At 42.1% G+C, this 19,024-nt stretch overlaps 1 protein-coding gene and 1 long non-coding RNA gene across 11 annotated transcripts in view; one reads left to right on the top strand and one right to left on the bottom strand.

Moving 5' to 3' along the window:
* Nucleotides 1-16,212, top strand: part of corin (corin, serine peptidase) — a 36,314-nt gene extending 20,102 nt beyond the window's left edge. The window contains 17 exon segments of the mRNA XM_051944362.1: nucleotides 149-256; nucleotides 1,325-1,435; nucleotides 3,178-3,300; nucleotides 4,840-4,938; nucleotides 5,048-5,279; nucleotides 6,425-6,567; nucleotides 6,642-6,749; nucleotides 6,834-6,947; nucleotides 7,033-7,143; nucleotides 8,108-8,231; nucleotides 8,313-8,441; nucleotides 9,227-9,276; nucleotides 9,657-9,843; nucleotides 10,280-10,442; nucleotides 10,692-10,800; nucleotides 11,093-11,226; nucleotides 11,787-16,212. Coding sequence (XP_051800322.1) covers nucleotides 149-256; nucleotides 1,325-1,435; nucleotides 3,178-3,300; nucleotides 4,840-4,938; nucleotides 5,048-5,279; nucleotides 6,425-6,567; nucleotides 6,642-6,749; nucleotides 6,834-6,947; nucleotides 7,033-7,143; nucleotides 8,108-8,231; nucleotides 8,313-8,441; nucleotides 9,227-9,276; nucleotides 9,657-9,843; nucleotides 10,280-10,442; nucleotides 10,692-10,800; nucleotides 11,093-11,226; nucleotides 11,787-11,969 — 2,228 coding nt within the window. The 3' untranslated portion in view covers nucleotides 11,970-16,212.
* On the bottom strand, nucleotides 2,181-2,834 carry LOC127532546 (uncharacterized). Of its 10 annotated transcripts, none has more exons than XR_007939969.1 (3): nucleotides 2,719-2,834; nucleotides 2,483-2,616; nucleotides 2,181-2,448 (listed from the first exon to the last, which is right to left on the bottom strand). It is a non-coding gene; the product is annotated as an uncharacterized LOC127532546 (long non-coding RNA). The 10 variants fall into 10 exon arrangements; XR_007939973.1 differs by having other exon boundaries at nucleotides 2,583-2,616; XR_007939966.1 differs by having other exon boundaries at nucleotides 2,483-2,684; nucleotides 2,719-2,833.
* Nucleotides 16,213-19,024: the final 2,812 nt, after the last annotated feature.

The following is a 19,024-nucleotide window of genomic DNA, read 5'->3' as shown; positions in this document are numbered from 1 at the left end:
GATGAGATGGTTTTTAAATTCCTGTTGAATCTCGATGCCACTAACGGTCCATGAACCCTTGATACTGACGTGTTCATCACAGGTTCCTGGATGTGTGTGGGACAGGAAGTGATGTCACTGTGATCATGTGACCTGTGTGTGTCTCCAGTGTGCTCAGACGGAGAGTTTCGCTGCAACACCGGACGATGTTTGTCTCCCAGCCTGGTCTGTGACGGATACGACGACTGTGGAGACCTGAGTGATGAACACACCTGTGGTGAGACGCAAACGCACACACTAACACACACAAATACACATTAATACACACTAATGCACACAGTGACCCAGTTGAGGAATCCAGCAGCTGTCATCCAGCACATGTTTAGACTTGTATGTCTGAACACACTCTCAGCAACACACACTGACACACACTGACACACATTGACACACATTAATACACACTGACACACACTAATACACAGCAACACTCAGTAATGCACAGTAACAGACTAACACCGTAAGTGTGCAGTGGTTTTGTATGTTTTGTGGTACTTTTTTGGAGACTAAACCTAAAAGTTTTTGTGTCTTTGAGATGATTTTCGTATCATTTAGTGGTGTTTTTGTTTCGATTTGTGGTGTTTTTGTTTCACTTTGTTGTGATTTGTGTCTTTCAGGTCATGTTCATTTCATTTTATGGCAGCTTTGAATGTTTTTGTGTTGTTTTTGTGTCTATGAGATGGTTTTCGTATTGTTTTCAGATGTTTTTGTTGTGTTTTGTGTCTCTTTGTGGTGTTTTTGTGTCTCTTAGTGGTCTGTATGTGTTTCTTTGTGGCGTTTTTGTGTTTGAGATGATTTTTGGATCATTTTGTGGTGGTTCTTGCATGTTTTTGTGGTACTGGTTTAGCGGCTTTGTGTTTTTGTATTCATCTTGTCTTTGTGGTGTTTTTGTGTCTTTTTTAGTAACTTTTGTGCCTTTGGGGGGATTTTTGTATCATTTCAGGCTGATTCTTGCATGCTTTTGTTTTGCTTTTTTGTATTCTTTGTGCTTTTTGGTGACTCTTTTTGTGTCTGTCGTTTCTTCTCTGTAGATGTTTCGTGTCTCTTTGTGGTTATTTGATGTTTTTGTGTCCTCGTATTAAGTTTTTAAGGTTCTAGAGAAAAAATTTGCTTTTGTGTCTCAACAAAGTTTTGAGTTAGAGTTTGTGGTTTTCTTGATTTCAGCAGCAGGACTTTCATGTTTTCTAAAAATGTTTTCAGCTTTCTCTTCACATCTTCACAGTTGTGTGTGTGTGTGTGTGTGTGTGTGTGTGTGTGTGTGTGTGTGTGTGTGTGTGTGTGTCCACAGTGTGCGATCCGACTCGTGAGCATCGCTGTGCCGACGGCCGCTGTGTGTCCAGAGACTGGTTGTGTGACGGAGATCACGACTGTCTGGACAAGAGTGATGAACTCAACTGCTGTGAGTTACAGAAAAGTGAAGACGTCTGCAGTAATCAGATTACTTGTGTGTCTGGTATCAGATTACTTCAGGCTCCACAGCAGGAACTAAGGTGAGGTTCTCTGGTTCCTCCTTCAGTCCTCAGAGTCCACTCATTCCTTCTCTGTGTTCTTCAGCTGTTCTCTGATGGAGGGGTTCTGTTGTTCTACCTTTCCCTGGAGAACACCTCAGAGGTTCTGCTGGCTTCAGGAACCACTTTGACTTAAAAAAATGGTCTAAAATGACAAAAAAGTAATCCAGAATGACGCCAAATTGGGCCAAAATGACAAAAACATTGTAAAATGACTAAAAATCAGTCCAAACCTTCTGACCTCATGCAGCTCCAGATCATCATACCGCCTCCTCCATACTTCACAGTCAGGACCATCCATCCACTCTGGTAGTCCTGGTCAGGTTCTCACCAAACATCTGGACTCCATCTGAGCCCAACTCATTGATCTTCATCTGACCACAGAATGTTCTCCAGCATCCATCAGGCTTCTTCTCATGTTCTTCAGCAAACTTTCATGTGAGCAGCAGCCAGGTTTAGTTCTGGTCCTCCGTCCATAGAGGTTGATGTTCTGAAGGTTCCTTCACACTGTCTGAGCTTCGCACTAACTCTGGTTTCCATGGAGAACCTCTGATCCAAGTCTGAAGCAGCTGAAGTCTGTTTTTACAGCTGGATGGAGAAAGTAGTTCACTGTCTGTGGAGTCATTTTAGGAACTCTGATTAGTGGAACTATGACTCCTTCTAGACCTCCTGATTAGTGGAACTATGACTCCTTCTAGACCTCCTGATTAGTGGAACTATGACTCCTTCTAGACCTCCTGATTAGTGGAACTATGACTCCTTCTAGACCTCCTGATTAGTGGAACTATGACTCCTTCTACACCTCCTGATTAGTGGAACTATGACTCCTTCTAGACCTCCTGATTAGTGGAACTATGACTCCTTCTAGACCTCCTGATTAGTGGAACTATGACTCCTTCTAGACCTCCTGATTAGTGGTACTGTGACCCCTTCTAGACCTCCTGATTAGAGGTACTATGACTCCTTACACCTCCTGATTAGTGGTACTATGACTCCTTCTAGATTTCCTGATTAGTGGAACTATGACTCCTTCTAGACCTCCTGATTAGTGGAACTATGACTCCTTCTAGACCTCCTGATTAGCGGAACTGTGACTCCTTCTAGACCTCCTGATTAGTGGAACTATGACTCCTTCTAGACCTCCTGATTTGTGCTACTATGACTCCTTCTAGACCTCCTGATTAGTGGTACAATGACTCCTCAGATATTTCTCTTCCTCTGTTCAGTTCTTTTCCATGCAGAGCCATGATGCAGACAAAGATAGACCCAGTCATAGAAGGTTCTGCAGCTCATTTTAGAACCACGTTCATCAGTTAGACTGACTGGAATCACAGCTGGACTCACTTTGGTTCTCATAATTTCTACTTTGGGCTGAGTTTTAAATCTAGTCTTTCTAAAACTTTTGTTTCTGATTCTTCATAAAAATAAAACCCTTCATGTGATTCCTTAACGTTCAGCCCAGAGCAGGAATGTCCTGGTGTTTGGACACCAAAGCAAAGCTCCAGAGCTGCAGTCGTGTCTCCACATGAAACCTGAGGAGGATCACATGGTGGAGCGTGGAGAGAGCGCTGAGTCACTGTGATGATTCACGCCGTCCGACTGTTGAAGCTGCTGTTTCTGAACCTGTTTTCAGCCTGTAAGAGTCAGGGTCTGCTGGAGTGCTCCAACGGTCAGTGCATCCCATCGGCATTTCGCTGCGACGGAGAGGACGACTGCAAGGACGGCAGCGATGAAGAGCACTGCAGCCGAGAGCAGAGTGAGATATCTGTCCTTCACGCCCATCTCTGCATTCACACTCAGCAGCTGAGCACCAAACAGTTAATCCTCCAGAGCTGCTGCCGGTTTCAGGTTATCTCCAGAACCGAGGGTCAGGACGGAGCAGCATTCACAGAGGCTTCAGCTGAGCCACAGGCATGACCAACAGGAGTCAAAAACAACCAATAATAAGACGAAAAGGCAGGAAAAACACAGGCAACATGTAAGATAAGAAAACAACATTACATAACATGAGAAAATATGACCAGGAATACATAAAAACACACAAAAAGGCAAAATATGACCAAAAAGTTAGGATAAATATGTCCAAAAAGACCAAAAAAACCCGCACACAGTAAGGCAAAAAAAAAAAAATCAGGAGGCAAAATATCACCAAACAGACTAAAAAACACACATTGAGACACAAAAAAATTAAAAAAAAAAGAACCACAACATGATGAAAAAGGACACAATTTTAAAAAACAAAACCAAAAGAAAACAAGGAAAAGATAAGAAAAAAATTACATCACATTAGAAAAATATGACCAAAAATACAAAAACACAAAAAGAGGCAAAATATAACAAAAAACACAAAAAAGAGGTCACATATGACCACAAAAAGACAAGAAAGAGGCAAAATATGACCAAAAAGATTTTTAAAAAATACAACAAAAGAAAGAAAATATCACAAAAAAGGAAAAGGGCGAAATATGACTAAAAAGACAAAAAACACAAAGAAGAGGCCAAATATGATGAAGAAGACAATAAAAGACGTGAAATATGACCAAAAAGCCAACAAACACACACAATAACACACAAAAACTATAAAAAGAGGCAAAGCATGACCGAAAAGCCAAAAAAAAAAATGGTAAAGTTTGACAGAAAACACATAAAAAAGCACAAAAAGACAAAAAATTTGACCAAAAATATAAATAGAAACACAAAAAAAACAGATAAAATATCAACAAAAAGAAAAACAGGCGAAATATGACCACAAAGAAAAAAAAACATAGAGGTAAAATATGACAAAAAAACACAAAAAGAGGTAAAAATCCACCAAAAAGACAAAAAAAACATCCAAAATATCACATAAGACACTAAAGAGCTACACACAGACACAAAAAAACTCAAAAAAGAGGCAAAATTTCACCACAAAAGAAAAAAAGTGCAAAAAAAGAGTTTAACTATGATTTAAAAACACCAAAAAGAGGTAAAGCATGACCCAACAAACAAAAAAGAGGTAAAACATGCCAAAAAACAATAAAAGAGGTGAAATATGACCAAAAATACAAACAGAAACACAAGAGAGGTAAAATATGACCAAAAAGACCACAAAAACACACAATAAGACACAAAAAATAAAAAATAACCAAAATATAATGAAAAAGGCAAACAAGCAAAACATAAGATAAGAAAAAAATTACATAACATTTGAAAAAAATTATCAAAAAATATACAAATTTCCCGAAATTAGACACATATGGTCAAAAATTGCTAAGCTAACTGTCCTGCTAGTGTGTGTGTGTGTGTCTGTGTTCAGGTCCAGCAGGGTGTGTATCTGGACAGCCCAGCTGCATCTCTACTTCCTGTCAGTGTGTCTCCAGCTCCAGCTGTGACTCCAGAAACAACAACAGCTGCAGTGAGTTCCAGAGTACAGCAGTAACAGAGTACAAGTACTGGAGTAATAGATTACTTTAGAAGTACTGCCAGAGCAGAGGAATAGATTACTGAGTGTCCTCTCTGTCCAGCCCGCTGTGAACCCATCAGCCTGGAGCTGTGCATGAACCTGCCCTACAACCTGACCAGCTTCCCCAACTTCCTGGGCCACCAGTCCCAGAGGGAGAGCTCCGTGTCCTGGGAGTCGTCTCTGTTCCCGGCCCTGGTCCAGACCGGCTGCTACCAGTACCTCATGTTCTACGCCTGTACGCTGCTGGTGCCCAAGTGTGACCCGGTCAGCCTGCAGAGGGTCCCTCCATGCAGGTAAACCACTGGTTAAACAGGTAACTAGTACAGGTAAACCACTGGTTAAACTGGTAACTAGTACAGGTGGACTGCTAGTTAATGACCTGGTAACTAATACAGGTAAACCACTGGTTAAACTGGTAATTAGTACAGGTAAACCACTGGTTAAACTGGTAACCAATACAGGTAAACTACTAGTTAATGACCTGGTAACTAATACAGGTAAACCACTGGTTAAACTGGTAACTAGTACAGGTAGACTGCTAGTTAATGACCTGGTAACTAATACAGGTAAACCACTGGTTAAACTGGTAATTAGTACAGGTAAACCACTGGTTAAACTGGTAACCAATACAGGTAAACTACTAGTTAATGACCTGGTAACCAGTACATGTAAACCACTGGTTAAGCTGGTAACCAGTACAGGTAGACTGCTAGTTAATGACCTGGTAACCAATACAGGTAAACTACTCGTTAATAACCTGGTAACTAATGCAGGTAAGCTACTCGTTAATGACCTGTAACCAGTAGAGGTAAAGTATTAGTTAACATGGTAACTAGTACGGTAAACTACTAGTTAATCTGGTAACTAGTACAGGTAAACTATTAGTTAATCTAGTAACCAGTACAGGTAAACTACTAATGAATGACCTGGTAACCAGTACAGATAAACTACTAGTTAATCCAGTAACCAGTACAGGTAAACTACTCATTAATGAACTGGTAACTAGTACAGGTAAACTACTAGTTAACATGGTAACTAGTACAGGTAAACTACTAATTAATGACCTGGTAACCAGTACAGGTAAACTACTATTTAATCTAGTAACCAGTACAGGTAAGCTACTAATTAATGGACTGGTAACTAGTACAGGTAAACTACTAGTTAATCTGGTAACCAATACAGGTAAACTACTAGTTAATCTAGTAATTAGTGCAGGTAAACGACTCGTTAATGACCTGGTTACTACCTGGTTACCTACAGGTAAACTACTAATTAATAACCTGGTTACTATCTGGATACCTACAGATAAATTACTAGTTAATAACCTGGTTACTACCTGATACATACAGGTAAACTACTAGTTAATGACCTGGTTACTACTTGGTTACCTGCCAGTAAACTACTAGTTAATGACCTGTTACTTCCTGGTTACCCGCAGGTCTCTGTGTCGTCATGCTAAAGAGAAATGTGAGTCGGTGCTCGGCATCGTGGGGCTGCAGTGGCCTGAAGACTCCGACTGTGGACAGTTTCCAGAAGATGGAGGAAACTCCACATGTCTGCTGCCAGAGGAGGGAGTGGACGGTAAGGAGAGGATGATGGTGATGATGATGATGTCCTTCCTGAGTACTAACGCTGTCTTGTTGCCATGGTAACAGAGTGTTCTCCCAGTCACTTCAAATGCCGTTCTGGTCGCTGTGTTCTGTCGACTAAACGCTGCGATGGTCACCTGGACTGTGACGACCACAGTGATGAGGACGACTGCGGTGAGTTCACTACCTGTATGATGTCACACACCTGTGTGATGTCATTGACTGTGTGATGTCACTGACTGTCCATCTGTCTTTCAGGCTGTTCTGAGCGTGCTCTGTGGGAGTGTCCCGGCAGTAAGGTGTGCATTAAGGCCAGTATGATCTGCGACGGCTTCCCAGACTGCCCCCTGCTGGTGGACGAGGCCAACTGCTGTGAGTCTGTCTCCTTCCTGTTTGACTGCTTTTTACTTCCTGTTAACACTAAAGGTAGTAATGTTGGTTTCTGTGTCATCCTCAGCGGTGTGCAGCGACAATGAGCTGTCCTGTAACAACCACCAGTGTGTCCATCGTACTCTGTGGTGTGACGGAAAGAAGCACTGCTCAGACAGCTCTGACGAGTGGAACTGTGGTACCGTCCTTATATTTATTAATAATAATAATAAGAAGAAGAATAACACTGTGGTACCGTCCTTTAAATTTATTAATAATAATAATAATAATAATAATAACACTGTGTTACCATCAGCGGGTTCTCCCATCTTTATATAAAATAACATAATAATAATACCACTAAGCTGGTGATCATAAAAATATGAGACTGAAACTTTAGTGGGACGAGTTTCCTCATAGCGACACTGATTAAAGCCCACAGGGCTTTAACATCTGACACATTAGCATTAGCATGCAGCAGGGTAGCGTCCAGCATGTTAGCATCTGACATGTTAGCATCTGGCAGGTTAGCATCTGACACGTTAGCATCCAGCACAATAGCAGCCAACACATTAGCATTTGGCATGTTAGCGTCCGACACTCTGGTGTTCAACACACTACCATCCAGTAGGTTAGAGTTAGTGTCCAACACGTTATCATTAAACTGAATCGTTCAGAGTATTTTTGTTAATTAAACTCTGATAACTGATGATGTTTAAAAACACAAACAGGACCCTGGATCGTTCCTTGAGGAACTCCAGAATTAATTTTTCCCATAAATGTATAAATCTGCTTTTTTTTTGTCTTTCAGTAACATCAGAAGAACAAAAGTAGTTTCAGGTGGATTTTTGCTTCAAAACAAGAAATGTAACTGAAAAAAACGGAACAGAACCGAAAACTGAGGAAAAAAACAAAACAAAACACAGAAAGAACCTGAAGATCAAATAAAGCCATTTTAGACCAGAAAATCCTGAAGAAGAACGCTTAGAAATTCAGGTGTCAGTTTAATGAAATGTAATATTTATTTTATTCTGTGAGAAAGTGTTAAATTCTGAAGCTGGTTCTGTTAGGTTCTAGTTCTGTACGGGTCTTCTTCTAGTTCTGTTTTAGTGCTGTTGTAGTTCGGCTTCTGTTCTGATGGGTTCTGTCCTGGTTCTGTCCAGTGTCTCTGTCAGACCAGTCCGGTTCTGTCCTGACGGTCTTTAGAACGGCAGCAGAGTACCAGGTCTGTGCTGATGAGTGGAACCATGAGTTGAGCCGACTGACCTGCAGCCAGCTGGGACTAGGGTAAGGTTAGTAACACACCAGAAGCAGGACCAGAACCGTCTGGAACCCGTGAACACATCATGAGAACATGCCTCTGTGCAGGGTTCCCTCCTCTGTCTCCATGGTAACCGACCAACCAGGTGCTCCAGGTCGTCGCCGTTGGTTACACGTCCATCCAGAGTGGAACCTGAGGAATGGTTCTGCTCTCCAGGCCCGGTTGGAGAAGAGAAGGTAGGACCCAGGAGAACATCTGGAACGTTTTATTAGAACTGACGGTGGAAGCAGACGCTTTTGGACAAAAGCGTCTGCTAAATGAAATTGTAGAATTGTAGGAAGTTCTACTTCAGTGTCTGCTGTTTTTACAACATGGGACCAGAACTTTCACCACATCTTTAACCCTCGTGTCGTCCTGCAGGTCAAATTGACCTGTTTTTAAAATTTGAAAATGTGAAAACAAATATTTTCACAGTGAACCTTGTGATGTCCACATTTTCAACATTTTTGGGAAATCTTTGAACATTTTTTGGTGGAAAAAAAAGAAATGTTAAAAATGTTTCTTTAAGAACATTTGGGGAAAAATAAACCAAAATCCAGCTTTGTGTGAATGTTCTTAAAGAAAATATTGGAAGTTTTACTGATATATATGGAATCACTTTAGATATTTTTTGGACTTTTTTTGGAAGATTTTTCCTCATTTTTTTTGAAAATATTTAGAAGAATTTCTTGCCACATTTGGGGATTTTTTTTTTAAGCAAAAATTTTAGGGAAACTTTTAAGAAATTGTTGGAATTTTCTTCCTGAAGATTTTGCAGCTTTTCAGAAATGTGGAGATTTTTTTTTGCTGAATTTTTGGATTTTTTTCAGACAAGGACACAATATTTTTTGGTGCCCATAAATGAAAACAACAGGAGGGTTATAGCTCTAGAACTCCAGTTTTAGAATCTTTTAGTTTCCACAGTTAAATTATTGGATTCTGTCTGTTTACTGGAATTAATAAAGATCTGTTTGTTCTTCAGCCACGCCTGTCATTCCAGGAGGAGAGTCTCAGTCCTCTGTACCAGAGAAGGTAAAACTCTCTTTCTCCTCCTCCTCAGTCTGTTTCTGACCACCAGAGTGTAGTCCTTGATGCTACCAGCAGGTGGAGACCATGTCGACAGGCTGTAATCCCCCAGTCAGAGTTAAACAGTGCTGCCCCCTGCTGGCTGGAGTTGCTCCTCACAGGAGCTTCATGAATACCTGGATGAAATCTTTATAAAAAAACCAGAGGGGCAGTTTATCAGCCTCAAACCACAGAAACTCCAAGAACCATCAGATGTTTCTGACATGAGCCTGTCTCTGTGGAGTTAAAACGCATATGGAAAGTTGAGAACCTGGTGATAAAGGATGTCATTTTGGTGTGTTGTTTGAGTTATTACGGTGTTTCACCGACTGTCGTGTCTCCGTCAGACTGTGGTCGGCGGGCAGCAGTAGGCGTCCACCCTCACAGGAAGAAGAGGATTCTGGGAGGCCGGGTGTCACGGCGGGGGGCGTGGCCATGGCAGTGCTCGCTGCAGAGCGGTCAGAGCGGACACGTCTGTGGCTGCGTCCTCATCGCCCGGCGGTGGGTGCTGACAGTCGCTCACTGCTTCGAAGGGTAAGACCTGGTGAGGGGCGGGGCTTCAGGATCTGTGGGAGCTCCAGGAGTGGTGGAGGAACTGCCTGGGGAGGGATGAGTCAGAGTAGAAATTGTGATGAAACTGCCTCTGGGGAGATGAATCAATGGGTAAATTGTGCTAAGACTGTCTCTGGAGGCATTCTCCACTAACGCCAAGGCTGGTGACACTGCATGAAACTGCCTGGGTAGAGATAACCACCTAGGGAAGGACTACTCAATGGGTTAGTAGTGGTAAAACTGCCTGGGGAGAAGTGACTAAATGTGTTGGTAGTGGTAAAACTGCCTGGGGAGGGATGACTCAGTGTGTTAGTAGTGGTATAGCTACCTGGGGAGGGATGAGGCTCAGTTACCCTAACATAGTCTGCAGGTTCTTGTGGTTTGATGATGTTCCTTACACTGGTTCTTTGTGTTCTAGGAGGGAGAGCGCTGATCTGTGGAAGGTGGTTCTGGGCCTCAGTAACCTCGACCATCCAGGTGTTCACAGTCAGAGTCGCGGTGTTCGGTCCATCATCGTTCACCCAAGATACAACCGGGCCGTGGTCGACTACGACATCAGCGTGGTGCAGCTCGACTCTGAGTCAGAAGGGTTCTGTTAGGATGATCTGGAACAAGAAGGTCTTTAAGATACGATGGAGCTGCTCCTTAAGAATTTCGATATTAGAACAAGGATTTTAGATTCTATCCTGGATTTCAAAGTAAGTTCATGAAGAGCTTTTAGTTTCGGTGTCTTAAATGGACAAATACAGCTGGCTGTCATCTGCAAAACATGTTTCTATGATATCCATCAGTGATCACTCAGTCCTGATGAATGTTGTTGTTGTTGTCAGGTGGAAGAGACGCCGTTCGTCAGACCAGTGTGTCTTCCTCAACTTGGTCAGCTGCCGTCTCCGGACTCCTACTGCTACATCACCGGCTGGGGTCACATGGGCAACAGGAGTAAGAACCCGTCCAACATGACAACAACCCACCCATCATGACAAGAATCCGTCCAACGTGACACAAACCCGTCCAACGTAACACAAACCATTCAACGTGACACAAACCATCCAACATGGGAGTGACTTGGGGCAAAGAACATTAAAATCACAGTTTGACTGTTTACTGTGGCAACAGTAGATGCTGATCTGTCAACCATAGTGTTTTTTTTGAACATGTGTAAATACTAACAGCTCTCTTTGTTCGTTTATCAGTGAGTTTATGTAAAACTCTGGTGTCCTTCTGTCTTCAGTGCCCTTTAAGCTCCAGGAGGGGGAGGTCCGGATCATCTCCCTGTCTCAGTGCCAGTCTTACTTTGACATGAAGACCATCACTCCCAGAATGCTTTGTGCCGGTTACGACGCTGGAACCGTCGACTCCTGCATGGTAACACCCTGAACTGTGTTTTGGACGAGTTTTAGACTAGTTTAGAACTAGTTTTGGACTGGTGTCAGACTAGTTTAGAACTAGTTTTGGACTGGTGTCAGACTAGTTTAGAACTAGTTTTGGACTGGTTTCAGACTACTTTTGAACTAGTTTAGGACTGGTTTCAGACTGGGTCAGAGCTAGTTTTGGACTGGTCTCAGACTAGTTTGGAACTAGTTTTGAACAAGTTTCAGGCTAGTTTAGAAGTAGTTTAGGACTGGTTTCAGACTGGGCTAGAACTAGTTTTGGTCTCATCTCAGACTGGGTTAGAACTAGTTTTGGACTCATTTCAGACTACTTTTGAACTAATTTTGAACAGGTTTTCTAACCTTCGTTCAGTGCTCAGATCTTGTCACACTTCGAGGTCTTGATGGTTGTGAAACAACCAGTTCAGGGTCTCAGGGCTGCGTCAGAAGTTCCTGAAAAGTGTTTTGTTGACCTCCTGTTCAGGTGGCTGTCAGTGAAAGACGGGAGTGATTGATTTACGAAGCTTCCCTCAGTGTTATCTTTCCTGTTTCCAGGGCGACAGCGGCGGCCCGCTGGTTTGTGAGGACGACGGTGGTCATTGGACGCTGTTCGGCCTCACATCGTGGGGCAGCGTCTGCTTCAGCAAAGTGCTCGGACCCGGAGTTTACAGCAACGTGACGCATTTCACACCATGGATCCAGCAGCAGATCTATGTTCACACGTACCTGAGCGACTGAACTGAGCGCCCGTTCATTCCAGGAGGAGGTGATGTCATCATGAGGCGCCACATACCTTCAGATCCTCTACCTGTGCCTATATCTATACTGATCGCCTTCAGACGCTGGCTGCTGACCCAGCAGTTGTAGGATTACTAGTGCTCCAGATGCTAACAAGCTAGCTATTTGTGGATGAGTAGAACTCACTTTTGTACTATTAAACGTTCACTAAGTTCTCATGATTGTTTTCTAGTTCAGGAACATGTGGAAGCAAAGAATCTTGTAGACTTGAGGTTTAACAACTGATGTCACACACCAGCTGTCTGTTGAATTCATGCAAGTTTGAAGAGGAGACGTCCTGCTAAATCTGAGTTTATGTGCTGATCCTCTGAGCTCTGAGGGCAATAGAAGTCTAGAAAAGACAGAACAAAATTAAACTTCTTTGATCATTTATTTTATAGAACTAACTTGGACTGGTTTTACAGTAGTTTGGGATTTATGTTTTTACTAGTTTTGGACTAGATTTGGACAATTTAAACTACTTTTGGACTGCTTCTAGACACGTTTTCAACCAACTATGGACTGGTTTTAGACTAGTTTTAACTGATTTTAAACCAGTTTTGAATGGTTTTAGACTAGATTGATTTTGGACTAGTTTCGACTGGTCTTAAACTAGTTTTGACTGGTTTTAGACTAGTTTTGGACTAGTTTTGACTGGTTTTGAACTAGTTTTGACTGGTTTTAGACTAGTTTTGACTGGTCTTGCACCAGTTTTGACTGGTTTTAAATAGTTTTAATTGGGTTTAGACTAATTGTGACTGGTTTTTAACTGACAACATACTAAACTATGACGTTTTTAACTGATAACTGTGATTCTCTTAAGACTAGTTTTAATTGGTTTTAGACTAGTTTTAATTGGTTTCAGACTAGTTTTGATTGGTTTTAAACTAGTTTTCCACAACTGAGCATCATGTTGAACCTTAGCTGAAGTGTTTATTCACTTAAAACCCTGAGGAGCCTCCAGTAACCCTCCAGTAGGCATCAGTGGTGGTTAAACATCACAGTTAAACTCAACTTTCTTTGCGTTCACATGAAGATTTCCTGTTGTTATAAACAGAGTTTCAGTTTATTGTTGTGTTAAAACTCTGTGTGGATGGAAACACTCCCTGGAAACAGGGACAACAGGAAAACGTCTTTCTGAAACTCAGCGGTTAAACAGTTAAACCTTTGATTCTCACTGAAACAGCCCCGTATTTTCCTGCGAATTTCCTTGAAACCTTCCTCAAAGTTTCCAGAACCGTAGCTGTAAATGACATCTTAATGTGGTGCTAATCAAAGTGGCTCCAGTAAGTAGTTTATGATGCATATTTACTGATCAAGAACCGACATCTTTAGCTGTTCTAGAAAACTCTGATGTCTGTTGGAGTTAAGCACCAAATGGAGTCGGTTCATATTCCTTCTTTTATGGCTGAACAGCAGCTTGATTTCAGGAAGTTATGAGGAACGTTTCCAGGAACGTGGCTGTAAAATATACCAGACATCTTCACAATGATGACAAAGCTGCTAGCTAAAACCAAACCAGCTGCTAGCTAAAACCAGACCAGCTGAGCACTCAACCTCCCACAATGCTTCACTCTATAGTGCCTGTACTTAAAGTTAGCAGTAAAACTTGTTACCTGTACAATGTCGTACTGTACGTGTGCCTGAGTGTGAATGTCAGCAAGAACGAACGACCACTTTCTTTGCTTCTCAACACACTGGTAACTTATTTGGGCAACTTTAATGGTCAACACTGTCTTCAGTTTAAATCTATATCCGACAGTCCCTTAGAGTCCCCAGATAATCCACGTTAACCCTGGATAATGCATTAGGAGGTAACAGGTACTTTAGAACTCACTCTAACGTCATTTTAGTGTAATTGTTTAGAACCACAACTCATTAGCTGCTGATCAAACCTGAAGTTTGAACAAATACTGAATATCAGCACCTAAAATTAAATACCAGCGACATGTCATAGTGTTTAAATAAAGATTTATTCCTGAATTTAAATAGTAAAGTCAAAACACACAGCAAAAACAGAAATATTCAAATACCTGCTTATAACTGTAGCATATTGCTAATAAGGGTACGAATGCTAACATGCATTAGCCTTAACTCGTTGTAGTTTTAGTTAGCTCGCAGACTCACTAACACAAACAATTAACTGCCGAATTAGCGCCAGCTAGAATATGAAGCACAAATGTAGCACACTGACAATATACAACATTTATTAATGTGTTTTAATAGCAGTAGCACCAAGCTACATTAGCTTTTGCCATGTATTTAGAAGCCAGTGATGTCCAGCTGTTTTAACAGTAGCAGAGTTCACTGACTAGATGTTGTTGCTAAAGTTAGCTAGTAGTAAAAAAAAAAAGGCTGCAGGAGAATTGGACCATTTTGGGGAAACCTGAATGTCTTTGCGTAGTCATGTGACTCTTGAATCATCCCTCTCCAGGCAGTTCAACCACCATTAACACCATACATCATCCCTCCCCAGGTAGTTTGAACATACAAACACCTTGAATCATCCATCTTAAGTCGGTTTCACCACCATTAACATCTTGAGTAATTCCTCCCCATACAGTTTCAGCACTGTAATCGCCTTGAGTCCCTCCTCACCACGTAGTTTCAGTTACCACCTTGAGTCGTCCCTCTCTATGCAGTTTCACTCTATAATACTTTGAGTCATGGGAAGTGTCCTCTTCGTCTTTCTCCCAGCGGAGTCCACCTCTTTTCTAGCAGTGATGCTTTGATTCTGTTGTAATACCATGACTGACCACTAGGACACGCCCGTGGTCATAGCTTTAATGACTCTTCAGACTGACGCTAATCTCTGCACTCCTTTTGATTTGGGTAGATGAAAGAGGCACAAATTACAAATTAGTTCGCACAAAAAAACAGAAGAGTCTTTATAAACATTTGTTTAACCTCTTGCTGTGCAGCAGCGCCCCCTGGTGTGTGGACGACAGAATTATTAGGAGCTCGTAAATTCCAAATATGTGAAATTAGAAGTTTAGAAGAGTTGCTGTCGGTTTGTAATAATACAGATATCTTCCCACTCTCTGAAAGAGTGCATCCTATAATCCACCATGTCTAAAAATAAGAGGGTTTTTAAATAAGTTAACTGACAAATTACAAAGTCCTGTGTGTCCACCTGTCCATGAGTCTATGGACAGATTCTGAAGGAGAGTTTCTGCCTGTACCTGGTTTCAGACTAGTTTAGAACCAGATTTGGACTGGTTTCAGATTAGTTTAGAACTAGTTTTGGACTGGTTTCAGACTAGTTTAGAACCAGATTTGGACTGGTTTCAGACGAGTTTAGAACTAGTTTTGGACTTGTTTCAGACGAGTTTAGAACTAGTTTTGGACTGGTTTCAGACTAGTTTACATAAAGTTTTGGACTGGTTTCAGACGAGTTTAGAACCAGATTTGGACTGGTTTCAGACTAGTTTACATAAAGTTTTGGACTGGTTTCAGACTAGTTTAGAACCAGATTTGGACTGGTTTCAGACGAGGTTAAAACTAGTTTTGGACTGGTTTCAGACTAGTTTACATCTAGTTTTGGACTTGTTTCAGACTAGTTTACATCTACTTTTGGACTGGTTACAGATTAGTTTAGAACTAGATTTGGACTGGTTTCAGACTAGTTTACATTAAGTTTTGGACTGGTTTCAGACTAAACTTTAATAGTCCTCTCATATTTGATCGATAAACACCATTAAGTATGACTTTTGGCCTCATAAACCACAGGTTTTATTGTTTTGCTCCAGTATCACTCCAACATTTCCGTCTGTCTCAGTCCTTTCCAGGTTCTGTAGGATTCTTCCAATCACCCTGAAAATGGAACAGCCGGTTAGTTGTCCAACAAACTGCCCATGTAGCTTCTTCTACGTCGAGGTCGAACTGACATCCGAAACATTCCAAGTGGCTGCTGCTGCTGCTGCTGCTGTTTTGTGTGTTTGGTTTTTTAAGAGTATTTTTCTACAGCTTTTGTATGTCATGCTTCTTACAGGGCTGTCGGTATGTGTGTTGGCGTGTGTGTGTTGGTGTGTGAACATGCAATCACTGTGTGTTTGTACGTGATCTGATTTCTTCCTCGCTGTTCCATGATGACTGATGTGAATCTAAATGCTCTCTGAACAGACTGTAGCCTCTGATGTTTTGTGTAAACGGTGAATATTTGGTTTGTATCATCTTGTATTGCACCAATAAAATTATACTCTCACACTGTGTCCTCTCGGTGGTTCCAGGCCAGGTTCAGGTTCAGTTTTGGGCTCTGAAGGGATGAACACTTGTTGGTGACTCACAGCTGCATTCAGTTTTTCCACTTCCTCCTGTCCAGAAACGACATCAGACAAACAGATTTATCTTCAGACCTATTTATAGATAAATGTCTTAACTAGAAAATGCACGATCTGAGGTCAGTGACTGTAGGATAAAGACTCCCGGGTCTGGAAGGTCCAGTCTCTGGTGGATGAGAACCACACTATGATACTGAAGAACACTGAACACAACAGGTCAGGGGATGCATGGAGGTGTGAGGTCACCTGGAAGAAGGTTTGTAGGTCTGAAGACACCAAAACTAAGCTTTATTTAGAAAAAGAATAGACACCATCCTCAGCAGGAAGCACGGTGGAGGCAGCATCATGATTAAAGCATGGTGGTGGCAGCATCATGATGTGAAGCATGGTGGAGGCAACATCATGATGAAGCACGGTGGAGGCAGCATCATGATGAAGCATGGTGGAGGCAGCATCATGATTAAAGCATGGTGGTGGCAGCATCATGATTAAGCATGGTGGTGGCAGCATCATGATGAAGCACGGTGGAGGCAGCATCATGATTAAAGCATGGTGGAGGCAGCATGATGAAGCACGGTGGAGGCAGCATCATGATTAAAGCATGGTGGTGGCAGCATCATGATTAAGCATGGTGGCGGCAGCATCATGATGTGAAGCATGGTGGTGGCAGCATCATGATGAAGCACGGTGGAGGCAGCATCATGATTAAAGCATGGTGGTGGCAGCATCATGATTAAGCATGGTGGTGGCAGCATCATGATGAAGCATGGTGGTGGCAGCATCATGATGAAGCATGGTGGAGGCAGCATCATGATTAAAGCATGGTGGTGGCAGCATCATGATGAAGCACGGTGGAGGCAGCATCATGATGTGAAGCACGGTGGAGACAGCATCATGATGTGAAGCATGCTGGAGGCAGCATCATGATTAAAGCATGGTGGTGGCAGCATCATGATGAAGCATGCTGGAGGCAGCATCATGATGTGAAGCACAGTGGAGGCAGCATCATGATTAAAGCATGGTGGTGGCAGCATCATGATTAAAGCATGGAGGCGGCAGCATCATGATGAAGCATGGTGGTGGCAGCATCATGATGTGAAGCACGGTGGAGGCAGCATCATGATGTGAAGCATGGTGGTGGCAGCATCATGATGTGAAGCACGGTGGAGACAGCATCATGATGTGAAGCACGGTGGAGGCAGCATCATGATGTGAAGCATGGTGGAGGCATCATCATGATGTGAAGCATGGTGGAGACAGCATCATGATGTGAAGCACGGTGGAGTCAGCATCATGATGTGAAGCATGGTGGTGGCAGCATCATGATGTGAAGCATGGTGGAGACAGCATCATGATGTGAAGCATGGTGGAGGCATCATCATGATGTGAAACAAGCAGCCAAAGATTCTCAGAAATGGTGTAAAGACAACAAAGTGAAAGCTAGGTGTTCGTACTTGTAACAGAGTACTTGTACCCTGTGGTTTTGGTACTTTTACTGGCAACAAAGTATTTGTACCCCATGGTTGTGGTACTTTAACTGGGAGCAGAGTATTTGTAACCTGTAGTTTTGATACTTTTACTGTGGACAGAGTACTTGTATCTGTAGTTTTGGTACTTTTACAGTGAACAGAGTACCTGTACCCATGGTTGTGGTACTTTTACTAGTGTTAGCGTAGTGCTAACGTCAGGTGTTTGCGTCCTCGGCTGTCATTAGCGTAGCGTATCAGTGATTGTTGCACTGCAGGCTGGTATTAGCGCCACTTGTCTCCATAATGCCAGGCTTTAGTCTGTCATTTAGCAGAACCACGACTCAACAGAAGCTCCTGTTATTAGACTCAGACGCTCCGTGAGTCAGTCTTTGTTCCAGTCAGCTGTTCTGCCTCATCAGAGGAAACAGGAACGCTCAGCGGAGTTCTTTAGTCCTGCTGGGATCCGTCCAGAACGCTGCTGCCAACGTGAGTCTCTGATCTGATCCTCTGTTCCTGAAGCACCTGTTCAGGTTCTTTAGTTTGTTCCTTATAGATCTGTTCAGGTTCTTTAACTGGTTCCGAATAGACCTGTTCAGTTTCTTTAATTGGTTCCTTATAGACCTGTTCAGGTTCTTTAATTGGTTCCTTATCGACCTGTTCGGGTTCTTTAATTGGTTCCTTATAGACCTGTTCGGGTTCTTTAATTGGTTCCTTATAGACCTGTTCGAGTTCTTTAATTGGTTCCTTATAGACCTGTTCGGGTTCTTTAATTGGTTCCTTATAGACCTGTTCAGGTTCTTTAGTTTGTTCCTTATAGATCTGTTCAGGTTCTTTAGTTTGTTCCTTATCTGTTCAGGTTCTTTAATTGGTTCCTTATAGATCTGTTCAGGTTCTATAATTGGTTCCTTATAGATCTGTTCAGGTTCTTTAATTGGTTCCTTATAGACCTGTTCAGGTTCTTTAGTTTGTTCCTTATAGAACTGTTCAGGGTTTTTTTTAGTTTGTTCCTTATAGATCTGTTCAGTTTCTTTAATTGGTTCCTTATAGACCTGTTCGGGTTCTTTAATTGGTTCCTTATAGACCTGTTCAGGTTCTTTAGTTTGTTCCTTATAGAACTGTTCAGGTTTTTTTTTAGTTTGTTCCTTATAGATCTGTTCAGGTTCTTTAATTGGTTCCTTATAGATCTGTTCAGGTTCTTTAATTGGTTCCTTATAGACCTGTTCGGGTTCTTTAATTGGTTCCTTATAGACCTGTTCGGGTTCTTTAA

This window comes from Acanthochromis polyacanthus, chromosome 24 (assembly GCF_021347895.1).
Source record: "Acanthochromis polyacanthus isolate Apoly-LR-REF ecotype Palm Island chromosome 24, KAUST_Apoly_ChrSc, whole genome shotgun sequence".
Taxonomy (NCBI): domain Eukaryota; kingdom Metazoa; phylum Chordata; class Actinopteri; family Pomacentridae; genus Acanthochromis; species Acanthochromis polyacanthus.
Note: the sequence above shows the minus strand (reverse complement) of the source record. Positions and strands in the feature narration are given on the sequence as shown.